This window comes from Mustela nivalis (genome assembly GCF_964662115.1).
Source record: "Mustela nivalis genome assembly, chromosome: 9".
Taxonomy (NCBI): domain Eukaryota; kingdom Metazoa; phylum Chordata; class Mammalia; order Carnivora; family Mustelidae; genus Mustela; species Mustela nivalis.
In genome coordinates this window covers 119,812,558-119,825,789 of record NC_139028.1, presented here as the reverse complement: position 1 = coordinate 119,825,789, position 13,232 = coordinate 119,812,558, and the positions used below count along the sequence as shown (strand labels likewise).

The window sequence follows — 13,232 nt, the reverse complement described above, 5'->3', positions numbered from 1 at the left end:
GTTTCCTGGAGGGCTCAGTCAGTGAGGCGTCTACCTTTGGCTCAGGTCACGATCGGGGTCCGGGGATCGAGCCCCATGTTGGGCTCTCTGCTCAGGACGGAGTCGGCTTGTCCCTCTCTTGCCCCTCCACCCCTCCCTGCTGGTGTGCTCTCTTTCAAACAAATAAAATCTTAAAACAAAAATAAAAAGATTTCCTGGAATGGCAGTGGACAATCTCTGGCCAGACACTTTCCCAAGGTGTCCAGATGGGCCTGTGGGCCCTTTCTCACGGTCGCCGCTTCTCTCTCATGGAAAGACAATGTCCTTGTCTGCATTTCCCAAACCACTGAGAAAGAGAAAACCTTTTTAGATCATGACCTTTTGGAAACAGCTCCATCATGATCTTGTAACAGATTAAATTTTTTAGCCCTTTTTCCTGAATGGTTAGAAGTTTCAGAATTCACAACTGTTTCTTTCATCTGATTGTGTGTCTGGCTCTGGATTCCTTTCCAAATTCACGGCCTCTGAATTTGCAACCTTACAGTCTGTCTTATTGGGTAACATTTGTTTCCAAATAGTTCTTTTGACATAACAATGCTGTTTTAACACATCTTTGAAATTTTGCTATTTTTGCAAAAAGATCATCAGCTGTTGCGTCACGTTCATACCTGCATTGTATATCCCCAAACACACCCGATTAATTCTTTGCATGTCCTCTTGATGTCTTCACTACTCTGCTTTCATAGCTGCAGATGGGGGCTTTCGAGAGCCCTGTGTGACTCCAGCATTGTCTTGTGGAGAGAGCCTTCTCTGTAAGTCAGAATAAGGGCTGATAAATACAAGTTGGTTGCTTTCAGACCAAGGATCCTAGTTTAGCACCGTCTCGCAATTTGGAATTGCAGTGTTGCTTCTGTTTCATGTGGTTATTTTAAGTTTTGAATTTTGTTGCCTCTCAAACTTTTGTGAAAATGATGTACTCAATACATGATCTCCAATGCTTAAAATCCTGGTAAATATGGACTAGAGATGGGAAGTGCCTTGGAGCTCTCCCTCCTGACCTTCCTTGTTACTGCAATGTGTCCTTAAGTGCTTTCCCACGCTGTGCATTTTCTCTCCAACATGGAACATGACAACCAGAAAAGGTCCTTCCTGGCCCCCAAAGCACTAAGTACGGAAAACCTGACTCTTGATCAGGATGCTTTCAAAGAATGATCCCGATCCGAAGAGGGAAATGTGAAAGTTAGTAAAAGGAAGCTCTCTTGTAGAATGGAGTCAGGAGGCCAGTGCCCAGCAGCAGTGGTCACCGCCAAGGCCAGCAGCTGGATTTACAACCCCAGCAGAGGAAGCAAGATTTCCCCTTTCACAGCCAAGGAGAAGCTACTATACTTCCAGCTCCCAGGCTGGGCTTTGCGCTTCTAACACCCCCTCCCACAACTCTTCCCCTTCCTGTATAAATAAGCTGCCCTGCCCTCTGTTCCCAGGATTTCGCTTTGGTTTTCTCGCGGCTGGCTTGTCCTAGGTCGCAATTTTATTCCAGAATAATCCCATTTTGCTTGCAAAATAACCGGCAGTTTTATTTTAGTACCGACAACACACACACACACACACACACACACATCCATTAGCAACAGCCGCACAGTTCGCCCATCCGGAGGGCACCGTCCAGTGCGTGCGACCCTCAGCACAGTCCACTTTAAAGGGTTTTCACGGCCCGGAGAAGAAACCCAGCAGCCTGCAGCCGCCGCCTCCCACGCGGCCCAGCCCGCGGGGCCATCTTCGTCCCTGTGGGTTTGCCTGTTCTGCTCCCTTCGTGTCAACGGGTCGCGCGTGACTTTGGTGACGGGCTTCTTCCGCCGACACCCCGTTTCCAGGGCTCCCCGTGTCACAGCGGGTGTCACACTCCCGTCCCCTGAGGCGGAGGGACTCGCCACGGCTTGGCTAGACCCCGTCTGCGGTCCCCACGCACCAGGAGGGGCTCGGCCGGGGCTCCCCTCTGGCTGTCACGACGGCGGCTGCTGTCCACCGCGAGGCCCTGTCCCGTGAGGCCGCGCGCGCACCCCTCCCGCGCGTGTCCGGGACCGGCCGTGCTGGGCCCCGGGGTCACTCCGCGCTGAGCCCTCGGAGGAGCCGGCCCCGGTCTTCCAGGGGCTCGAGGCTAGGCGGGGACGCGCACAATCTGAGTTACCCAAGTCCGGGGGTCCACGCCGCTCTGCCCGCGAAGCCCCGGGAGACACCTGCCCGCCCCGGCGGACCCCGCAGCCCCGACCCCGGGCCGCGCGGACGCGCACGCGGGTGGGCGGTGGGGCGGAGCCCCAGAGGGTCGGGCTGCGGGCTCGCGACGGGAGGACGCTCCGGGGCCGCCCGGCGGCGGGGCGGGAAGCGGCGGGAGGGTGGAGGGGCTGCGGGCCCGGCCCGCGGGGGCAGGAGCGTCTGGGGCAGCCCCGCCCGCGGCCCCGGGGACGGCCGGCCCCGGCTTCCTAGCAACCGCGCGGCGTCCTTCCCAGCAAGCACCGCTCCCCACCCGCGGCCGCGGCGACTACGAGGCCCAGCGCGCCCCGCGGCCCGGGCGCGCGGACTACAAGTCCCACAATGCACAGCGTGCCCCGCGGCCCGGGCGCGCGGACTACAAGTCCCACAATGCACAGCCCACCCTTTCCTCGCCGCCGCTCGCCCGGGCTCTCCCGAGACCCCGCCGGGGCCGCGCCGCGACCCCTTCCCGGCGCTCCCCGCGCCGCGCGCCGCGCGCCCTCGCGGTGACCCGCAGTGCGTGGGGTCAAGGCGCGGGGCGGGGCGGAGCGGCCTGGCGGGCGCCATGCGGAGGGGCGAGCGCAGAGGCGCCGGGGGCCCGCGGCCGGGGTCCCCGGTGCCCGCGGGCAAGGCCGCGCTGGAGGAGCCGCCGGACGGGGCGGCCGCGGGCGGAGCGAGCGGGCGGGGCGCCGGCCGCCGCAGCACGGAGTCCGAGGTCTACGACGACGGCACCAACACCTTCTTCTGGTGAGCGGCGGGGCTCGGCGGACGGGCCGCCGGGGTCGCGCGGGCGCCTGGGGCTGGGGGCGACGGCCGCCCCCGAGGCCCCGGGACGGCCCCCGCGCAGCCCCGCCGCGGCCGGCCCCCGCCGCTGCTGCAGCGCGCGGGTCGCGCCCTCGCCCCCGCCCCCGCTCCCGGGCCACCCGGCTGCAGAGTCCCCCTGGGCCCGCCGTCGGAGCGCCTCTCTCTGGCGCCTGCTGCTCGCCTGGGTGACCTGGTCTCCGCTCGCCCAGGCGTAGCAGTGACCGTCGCCAGCACGGGCACCTGCCCACGTGCCGGGAGCTGGGCGGGTGTTGGTCACCCACGGCTTCGGTCTCTTGTCGGTTGCCGCTTGCGGAACCAGCCCTTCGACCCCCGCGCGGCTCAGTCCAGGCCACGGCTCGGGGTCAGGCTGTCCCCCAGGCTGCCTGCATGGGCGTCGGGGACGGAGGGGCGCCCGCCCTTCCGGAGCCTGTGTTGGAAGACGTGGCGCTCTTGCTTTATGCCGAGTCGGGTCAGAGGGCTCTGACCTTGGGGTAGCCCTTCACCTGTTGGAGCCTTTCTTTCCTCCTTGGGCGGAGAGATGAGCCCCGTGTCCTAGAAGGCAGGCTTGCTGAGCGCTGGCGCCGGTGTTGCCGCCCTGGATGCTCAGCTCCTGTGCAGCTACACAGCAGAGTGCCAGCATGTTAGACCTGGGGTCAGCCCTGGGGCGACAGGCACAGTAGGTGTGACCACAGCCGCGAAGGGGATGCCACCTGGAAGCACCAGCTGTGGGATCGTTGCAGAAGACCTGGGCAGGGGAGAGACTGTTTGAGGGGAAGGCACTGCTCCAGGCTGGAAACCGTGCAGGACATGCCCCTGGGGCTGAGCGGATGTCCTGGCTTTTATCAGAGTCAAGAGACATGCGGGAAGGGGGTGTTCATGGGGGAGCAGCCCTGCATCTGGATGAAATTAGGGCCTTCCCTGTGGGTGCCAGCAGCTGCTGCACCAGGATGGCGACCAGCTCTGCCTCGGGGACATCATGCTTTCGGGTGGCCATGGAGCCAGTGGGAGGGAGAGAGGGGCAGCATGCCCCGTCAAGGGACTTGTGGCCCCTGAGTGCCCAGAGCACTCATGGACCCTGCTGGGCCAGCCGCATGCCGGTCAGGCCTCTCCACCAGCACGTGCCCTTCCGACGGTGGAGGGCAGGCACTGGCCGTGCTTGCTTCCCGTTTCCGATTGATTGACATATTGGGGGGGGCAACTGGGTGTCAGGTACTGTTCTGTGGGTTTCAGCAGAGAACTGAGCAAGGAGCTGAGATTCTGGCCTGACCCCGGGGCTTCGGAAGGCAGAGTGTCCCGGCCGCGGGGCTGCTGACGCTTCGCCCGAGGAAGCCACCTCAGGGAGCAGTCCCTCAGCTGTGCCGTGGAAGACGCGTGCTGACTGCTTTAGAAGCACAGACTGGCACCCGCCCCCTCAAGTCCTGCCCACAGGGGTCTTGGTCAGTTGGACACACAGTTGCCTGCTGTAGCTGAGCTTACCTGCGGGGAGGGCTGCTGGGGACCACGAAGGCTTTCCAGGAGGGCAGGGGACAGGGCTGGCCGGTCAGGTGCCTGCCCGGCAGGTCTTCCGGCGGAAGACAGATGCCTCCCCACCACAGGTGTGCCGTGTGCTGTGCCCTGGGGTCTGGGTCTGTGCAGGTCCTCAGGACACCCCAGGCCTCCCCGCACCTGGGTAGGGAAAGGAGCTTCACATTTCCTCGAGGCAGCAAACCAGGTGCCTGCTTGGTGAGGGCTACTCCTTCCTACCTGCAGAGAGCTAAGCCACTTGCTACCTTCTGAACCCCCTCCCACTGGCTTGCTGTGTTCGGGTTTAAAAACTTGCATTTTGTGTATTAGAGAATTTTAATAATGAATAATAATGTTATAAAAAATTCATGTAAAGATTAAGAGTATGTTTTTGTGGAAATGATTTTCTGTTCCAGAATTGGTCAAAGGAACTTTTGTATGATTCAAAATATGCCCCATGCTGGTGGTTGCACTGGGCCGTGGAGGACTCTGGGTGTCTCTGTTACCACTTGTTAGCCACCGGGTATGTAATTAGGGTTCAGGGCTCGCCTGTGCCGTGGAGCCTGAAGCTGGGCTCCCAGAAACCAGGCCCAAGGGATGGGGCGTAGGGACAGCTGGGTCTTCAGTGGGAAGGTCAGTGCTTTCCCTCCCGGTGGTGGTCTCCAGCATGGGGCCTCTGGGCGCCGTGTAGGACACACACTTAGGGGAACAGCACAAAGACGGGCTGACTCGTTTTCTGAAGATGGTTTAGGAGACACCTGGAGACTTGTTGTCCTGAAGAGGTGCCCCCGGGCTTGCCACCTGGAGCCGGAAGTTGCTACTGGGTTAGCGCACATCCTAACCAGCTCCTAAGGCAGGAGCGGGGAGATGGTTGCTACGTTCTGGGAGTGCGTGCGTCTTAGCCACCGGGCCTTGGGCGAGCACTCTTAGTGACCCCAGGACCCTGCCGTCTGCAGTGGGTCGTAGGGTAGCTGCAAGAGCATGTGGCGGTGATGTGAATGCCCACGTTCCGAGATGCCTTTCTCAGTCCTGGTGGGGTGGGGGTTGCCAGCTTTGCCCACATCTGGGAGGCTTGGCTCTGCAGCTGATGCCTTTTCGGTCATGTTGGTCAGCAGGCCAGGAGGGTCACCGCCATGACCGCAGATAGCTCTTGCATGCCTGGGGCCAGCCCTCTGGCCTTGGCCTTTCCTGGCCGAGGCTTCCTTGTGCTGTCCGTGTGCTGGCCACACCTTCCTGTTCCTCTCCTGGGTTTGGCCTCTGCCCGCTTGGCATGATGACTGTGGTCAGCTCTAGGGACTGGCGTCTGGGTATTTGCTGCTCACAGTGGCAGGGAGCCAGCTGTCCTCACCCTCAGCATACTGAGTGACTGGAGAGTCACAGGACTTAGGGCCACTCTTGTCCTCTGCCTGGATCCCAGGACCCAAACCTCCCCTGAGTTACCTATTACCCACTGCACCAAAGGAGGCATCTGGGAGGGGCAGGGAGGTCTGCCTGTAGAGCGCTGGGTGCCCCCCGGAGTGGCCCCTCCATCCCATCGGTGGAGATGGTGCTGTGTGCGAGGCACGGGGTCGCTTGCTTTGGTTCTTCCCAGACTTACAGGGTAGCATTTTCATTTTGTACACCAAACTTGCAAGCCAGCGTTTCTGTTCTCATTTCGAAGATGGGGGAATTAAACTGAAAAGGCGAGAGTCCCTCAAGACTGCGAGCCTGGTAGTCAAGTCCGTGCTTTCCCACTGTCCCACCACCTCCCAAGAAGAGTCACAGTGGCGAACGTATGCTTTCCACTAGAACTCAAAGGAAAGCACAGACCGTAGATTGAGCAGGGGTCTGACCGTTAGAATTAACGGAGTTCTGTCCCCTCTGGCCGCTGCCCTGGGACTTCCCTTTGTTGCCACAAGTTGCCTGTTGAAAGCGCTCTGTCGGGGGTAGAGGTCTGGCCGCACGGACACTACCGGGTCTCCGTGACAGCAGGTAATCTGCACCTGCGATTCTGCCTGCAAAGAACTAGGCTGGGGCACCTGGGGGGCTCGGGGGGTTAACCGTCCCGCTCAGGTTGTGATCCCAGGGTCCTGGGATCAAGCCCCACGTTGGGCTCCTTGCTCAGTGGGGAGCCTGCTTCTCCCTTTGCCTGCTGCTCTCCCTGCTTGTGCTCACACACACACTCTCTCTCCCTTTCTGTAATAAAATCTTTAAAAATATTTAAGAACAGAAGGACTGGGCTGATAATGTTTCTTCATCGAGGTGCCGTAATAATGTGTTGCCAGTGCTCGGAGAACTACGAATACGGTACCTGTTAACATCAGTGATGGTCAATACGGTATGTTTATAAAGTGATTTAGCAAAAAAATTTTTTATCAAGAAGGCAACTTCATTATTTCCCCACCTATAACTATCAGCCTGTCTTGTGATTTTGGCTTTCCTGTTTTGTTTTGAGAGCGCGCGTGCGCGTGTGCAAGCTGGTGGGTGGGGGGCAGAGGGAGAGAGAATCTTGAGCAGGTGTCGTGCCCGGCGTGGGGCCTGCCTCGAGGCCCAGTCGCACCACCCCACGACTGACCGGAGCCGAAATCCAGAGTTGGACGCCCAGCCAGCAGGGCCCCCCCGGGCACCTCTGTGAGTTTGGGTTTTGTGTTTAGATCCCACAGGTAAGAGAGATGACACAGTGCTTTCTTTCTTACCTCACCCAACACAGTGTCCTCGGGTGCCGCCTGTGTTGCACAGGTCAGGGTTTCTTCTGTTTGTGGCTGAGTGACATTCCGTTGCATAAACACGTTTGCTTTATCCGTTCATCGGCCGACGGACACTTGGGCCGCTCCCGTATCTTGGCTGCTGTAAATAATGCCGCAGTAACACAGGGTACAGACATCTTTTCAACTTGGTGCTTTTGTTTCCTCCCGACACCCAGTAGTGGATTCCTGGGTCTTACAGTAATTTCATTTAATTTCTGAGGACCCTCCCTGCTGTGTTCCCGCGCGGCTGCCCCAGCTCACGTCCCACGCACAGGGACGAGGCTCCCCTTCTTCCGCGTCCTCGCTGACACCTGGCGTTTCCCGACTCGCTCGTTTCAGCCGTTCTGACAGGTGTCACGTAGCATCTCATCCAGGTTTCAGTTCATTTTTTCCTGATGCTGAGTAAGGTTGAGCATCTTTTCCTGTCTCTGGGCCGTCTGGGTGTCTTTGGAAAAGTGTCTGTTCATGTCTTCTGCCCATTTCTTAATTGGATTGGTTTTTTGCTGTTGAGTTTGGTGAGTTCCTCATGTATTTTGGATATGAGCTCCTTACCAGATACGTGATTTGCAACTATTTTCTCCCTTTTGCTAGGTTGCCTTTCCATTTTGTCAATGATTTCCTTTGCTGTACAGAAGAGGGGAGCTTTTTTTTTTTTTAAAAGATTTTATTTATTTATTTATTTGACAGACAGAGATCACAAGCAGGCAGAGAGGAGGAAGCAGGCTCCCCCACCAAGCAGACAGCCCGATGCGGGGCTCGATCCCAGGACTCTGGGATCATGACGTGAGCCGAAGGCAGAGGCTTTACCCCACGGAGCCCCCCAGGCGCCCCAAAGAGGGCAGCTTTTTAAAGATGGATTTTATATTTAATAATAAAGATTTTGCTTTCTAGTAGCGGTTGGTTTTAGCAGCTCTGTAATCTGTTCTGCTCCGAGACCGTGGTGCCTGTTCTCGTCCCCCAGCTTCTTGACCGTCTGCCTCCCTCTTGCCTCGGAGGGGACAGAGGAGGTCCTGCTGATTCCTGATTCTGCTCTGCAGGGCCAGGGTTGACTGCCTGAATGATAGTGGGACCATTGATCCCAAGGGACAAATAGTTGTTTTTATTTTTCAGATAATCCTTGTGGAGCATGGAAAGCTGTATGACCAGAGTTGCCCCGGGCCATCAGGGCATGTGTTTTAGCCCAGAGAAACTATAGGAAGATGACTGCTTGTGCAAAGTGTTATGAAAGAAACCTGGTTTTAAGACCCAGGACAGGGGCGCCTGGGTGGCCTAGTCACTTAAGTGTCTAACTCTTGATTTCAGCTCAAGTCTTAATCTCAGGGTCGTGAGTTCAAGCCCTGTGTTGGACTCCACATGGAGCCTCCATTTAAAAAAAAAAAAAAAAAGACTGGAACAAAAGGCTTTCACATTTTAATTTTAGCTTCTGTGCCCCAGAGAGGCAGTCCTGGCAGAACACCCACGGGGTGCCTCTTGTATGTGGTGCCAGCACCAGGAGGGGTGGCAGGTCACCCAGCAATCTTTATTTTAAAGATTTATTTTATGGACATTGGGGGGGGTATGTGCTTTGGTGAGTGCTGTGAAGTGTGTAAACCTGGTGATTAACAGACCTGTACCCCTGGGGATAAAAATATATGTTTATAAAAAATAAAAAATTATAATAAAATTTCAGCTATGGAAAAAAAAAAGGCCAGAAATATATGATATTGCTGGCTTTAGAGATGTAGTAAAGAGGCCACAATATGAAGGTGGCTTTTAGAAGCTGAAAAAGACAAGAAAACATATTCTTTCCTGAAGTTTCTATGGGATAAATAAATAAATAAATAAAAATCAGGCCTAGTGACACCTTGGTAGTTGATGAGACTATTTTGGGCTTCTGACAATCAGGACTGTAAGATAATAAACTTCTTTTGTTTTAAATGACAAAAAATAAGTAAATAAAGATTTATTTATTGGACAGAGAGAGCAATCGATTAGGCAGAGAGTCAGGCAGAGGGAGAGGGAAGCAGGCTCCCCGCTGAGCAGAGAGCCCTGTGAGGGGCTCGATCCCAGGACCCTGAGATCAGAACCTGAACCAAAGGCAGAGGCTTTAACCCACTGAGCCACCCAGGTGCCCCTAAATAAAATCTTTAAAAATAAAAAAGAAAGAAAGAAAGAAATATGCACCGGTCAGAGAAACCCGTTGTTTCTTGGAACTGCTGCAGTTGGGAACTGGGCCCCGGAGGGTTCTTCCTCCCGGCCGGTGTCTGGGTCGCGCCTGCTTAGAGTGTGTGGGATCTGCTCGTGGCTCTCCCAGCATACTTCCCAGATCCTGACTTTGTCCCAGAAATGGTCAGTGCATAACAATTTAGAGATCTGTATTTACTGTTTTGTAAGTTCCTGCAGTAAATCTGGCTTCACAGGGCCACCTCCCTGGCAGATCTGTGGGCTTCTCTGCAGGTGTCTGTGGCTGCTTCCGTCAGCTGGGCGCGGAGTGCAGCCTCAGCTCGGCCTCTGGCCTGGTCTTGGGAGAGTACCATATCAGCAGGGTCACATGGCGCGTAAGGTCTGAGACACCCCCCCCACGGCCGCATGGTGCCACGCGTGGGACAGCGTCCCGTGTTCCGTGGTGGTTTTAGGTCATTTGTGTTTAGGTAGTGAAGTGTCAGGTCTGCTGTTTTATTCCCTGTCCCTGTTTCTGCTCCCCTGCCTCTCTCCCGCACGTGGCTGGTCGTGTCTCTGCCTCCGCAGATGGACGTGCTGGTGTTGATTAGGTCTCCAGTGTGTCCTCCTGGGCTTCCGCGGTCCCTGCCACCTGGCCCTGCCGCATCGGGTCATGCGGACCCATTCAGCCCCTCGCCTTCGGCTGCGGGTCCCGCTCACGGTGTTACAGGGGCTGCTTTCAGGAGGTAGACACGTTTGGAAGAAGTGGTGAGCATGACAGTCTGTTTCACCAGACCTTTCCCGTTTCTGTTGCTGTCTGCTCCTTCCCGGTGGGCCGGCCGGCTGCGCTCTGTCTGAGGACTCGGGTGAGCGGGCCTCCTAGGGCCCGGCTCCTTCCCTCCCTCCTGCCTCCGTGCTCCTGCTCGGAGAGTGCTCAGCCCCTTCCTGAAGGGCGTTCCTGCTGGATGGTCCTGGGTTGGAAGCGCCCCCATGCCATGATGCGTGCAGGATTGTATCGGTGCGAGCTACTCACCCGGCAGCCCGGGGACCTGACTGCTCGCGGACCCTGCTCCCAGGGGAGCTGCACCCCCGGCTGCCAGAGAGCCCCGCCTCCTCCTTCCAGAGTGGGGGTGGCCGGAAAGGGCCAAGCCTGTGTCTCTGCCAGATCATCGTGGTCTTTTTTTTTTTTTCTTTTTTAAGATTTTATTTATGTGAGAGAGAGTGAGAGAGAGCACAGAGGCAGTGGGAGAGGGGCACCCAGGCTCCCTCCTGAGCAGAGAGCCTGACGCCACGCGATACGGAGCGATGCGAGCTCTGTCCCGAGACCCGGAGATCATGACCCTAGTTGAAGGCAGAGGCTTCACCAGCTGAGCCCCCCGGGCGCCCCCTGCCAGGTCTTCTGAGTAAATGGTACTGCTGGGGACACTCACCTCCTCACTTGGGTGCTGGGGTCCTTGGTCACAGCTCTGTCTCGTGGGCTGTCCCTCGGAATCTCTCGGATGTGGTAATTTCATGAATCCCGAGGCCCGTCTCTCTGGCTCCGTGAAAACCGCCCTGTTTCCCTGCTGCCCGGTCCCTGAGCCACGGACAGCCGCAGGAGACGCACCTCCTGCCTCCGAGCCCGCAGCCTCGAGCGCCCCGCTGGGCTGTTTGCTCTCCCAGCCGTGTGGGGCCCTTCCCACTCGACGGCGGGGCTGACGGAATCAACACAGACCCGCGGGGAGCGGCGCTAGTGACGTTGGTCGGGGTTTCCGAGGGTGGGCGTGGGGGCCTTGCCCCGTGTCTGACCCGCGCTCCGTGCACTTGCGTTCCAGGCGGGCCCACACCCTGTCGGTGCTCTTCATCCTCACCTGCGCGCTCGGCTACGTGACTTTGCTGGAGGAGACCCCTCAGGACACGGCCTACAACACCAAGAGGTAAGCAGGCCCCTGGCGTGGTTGGGCGCGGGCACCTGCTCTACCGGCCGGGCCGTGGCTCGGGCCGGTCTCCACGCGGAGGCTGGCTGGGCTCCCGGCCCCCCACCACTGTGTGTGCCCCAAGCGCCTCTCTGAAAAGCTGTGTGGCTTTTCAGCCCCGTTTCCCCGTGTCCAGGACCCTCGAGGGCGCCGTGCAGCCTGGGCGGGATTCGCACGAGCAACCGGCCAGAGTGTGTTGGGGCAGCACGAGGGAAGGAGCCCAGAAAGCTCTCCGGTTCTGCCGGGAAGGACGGTTTCCCTACACACCCCCGAAGCGACGCTCTGGACACCTCCTGCGTGTCCTGCGGTTCGGCTCGGTCCTGCAAGACTGTCCTCTTTCCCCACTTCCGGGCCAGGCACAAGTTGAGGCTGTCACCTGGGCTTCTGACCAAGTGGCTGTAAATCCAAGGTTCCTGTGACTTCTGGGTTCTAGTCATTCGTCAGAGCAGCTCACAGAACTCAGGGAAACATTTCACTTACTAGATCCCCAGCGGATTACAAAAGGATCCAAGTCAGGAACATTCCAACAGACATGCCCAGGGTGAGGTCTGGGGAAACGTGCGTGGTCCTGCCGGGCAAACCCCTCTCCCCGGGTCTCCACGTGTTCCCCATCCCGAAGTTCTCAAAACCTTGTCCTTGGGGCTTTATGGAGGCTTCATTACTTAGCCACGGACTGGCTAACTCATTGGCCTTTGGCGATGGAACCCGGTCTTCAGCCCCGCTGCCAACCCCGGAGGTCACAGGGTGGGCTGGAACCAGCCCTCTGATCCCTTGGTTGGCTCTCCTGGCAGCCAGCCCTCCTCCGTAGATGAGAGTCCCTCATTAACATAAGAGACACCTTTATCCCTTCAGAAATGCCAAGGGTTTTAGGGGTTGTGTGCCAGAAACCAGGATGGAGAAATCTGTATTTCTTCATATAAATCACAATGTCACGGAGCCTGTGAGTTTGGGTGTGTGGGGGGGTCCAGACGGTGCTGGCGGCCCGGGGAGGCTGTCTCCCTTCAGCCAGCCCCGTTCTTGAGCTTTGTTGATGCAGACGGGTTTTTTCGGACGGTGTCATCCTGAGGTCAGGAAGTGGGCAGGCTGCCCTTTCACTGTTATTCCCAGACACAGACGAGCTGGTGGACTGTGTTCTTTGCCGGATTCTCCTGGGCTCTGTGGCACCTCTCAGAAGTGCATGAGGGACATGAGCCGGCATTCGAGCTGACTGCTGTGGGGTCTCTGCACTGGACGGAGTCTCAGGCCGTGAAGCCCCCAGCGCTCCTCTGAGCCGCTTGCTCTGGTGGGACGGGGCCAGCGGGGAGGAGCAGAGGCAGAGCGCAGTGCCGTGAGATCGCTGGTCAGGTGGTGGGGGCGTGTGCAGTGCGGGTGCTCACGTCCGTCTGAGAGTGTGGCGTGAATCCTGGCCCACGCTCCCTGGGTGTCTCGCCTGCTAGGACGCGAGGTGTCCCTGTCAGCAGGGTGCCTGGTGGCCCGCGCGCACGCACTTCAGAGCCCGCATCCGGTCCCCTGGGCTGCGCCCGGCAGGGCGGGGCCTCTGCTGCTCTGTGCTCGTCTGTCCGCGCTTGTCGTCAGCGCAAGGTGCCCCGGCTGCCGGTTGCACGGTCCGGACCGCAGGAGGTCCTCCTGCCTCTCCCACGCCATCGGCCGGGCAGCCGTGCGAGGACTTCCTCTTTCTCCCAAGCGCTGAGCACAGGCACTGCCCGTCGTTCGGTGCCCCGCTGACTGGGGGGCACCAGTCGGTGCTGCGGGCGTGGGCAAGGGAGTCCAGAAGTAGGAGAGGGAGCTTGGCCCCTTCGTGGCCTGAGGCTGCTCTCACTGTGGGGGTTCCTGCCCAGGGGGCCCCGAGTCCAGGGGTGCAGGAGACAGTAAGGCCGAG

General features: G+C 58.4%; 1 protein-coding gene across 1 annotated transcript in view; it reads left to right on the top strand.

The window, feature by feature from the left end:
* The first annotated feature begins 2,666 nt into the window (after nucleotides 1-2,666).
* PTDSS2 (phosphatidylserine synthase 2) overlaps nucleotides 2,667-13,232 on the top strand; it is a 24,518-nt gene continuing 13,952 nt past the window's right edge. Inside the window, exons 1-2 of the mRNA XM_082749467.1 lie at nucleotides 2,667-2,973; nucleotides 11,213-11,314. Coding sequence (XP_082605593.1) covers nucleotides 2,792-2,973; nucleotides 11,213-11,314 — 284 coding nt within the window. The 5' untranslated portion in view covers nucleotides 2,667-2,791. The remainder of the gene's footprint in view (nucleotides 2,974-11,212; nucleotides 11,315-13,232) is intronic.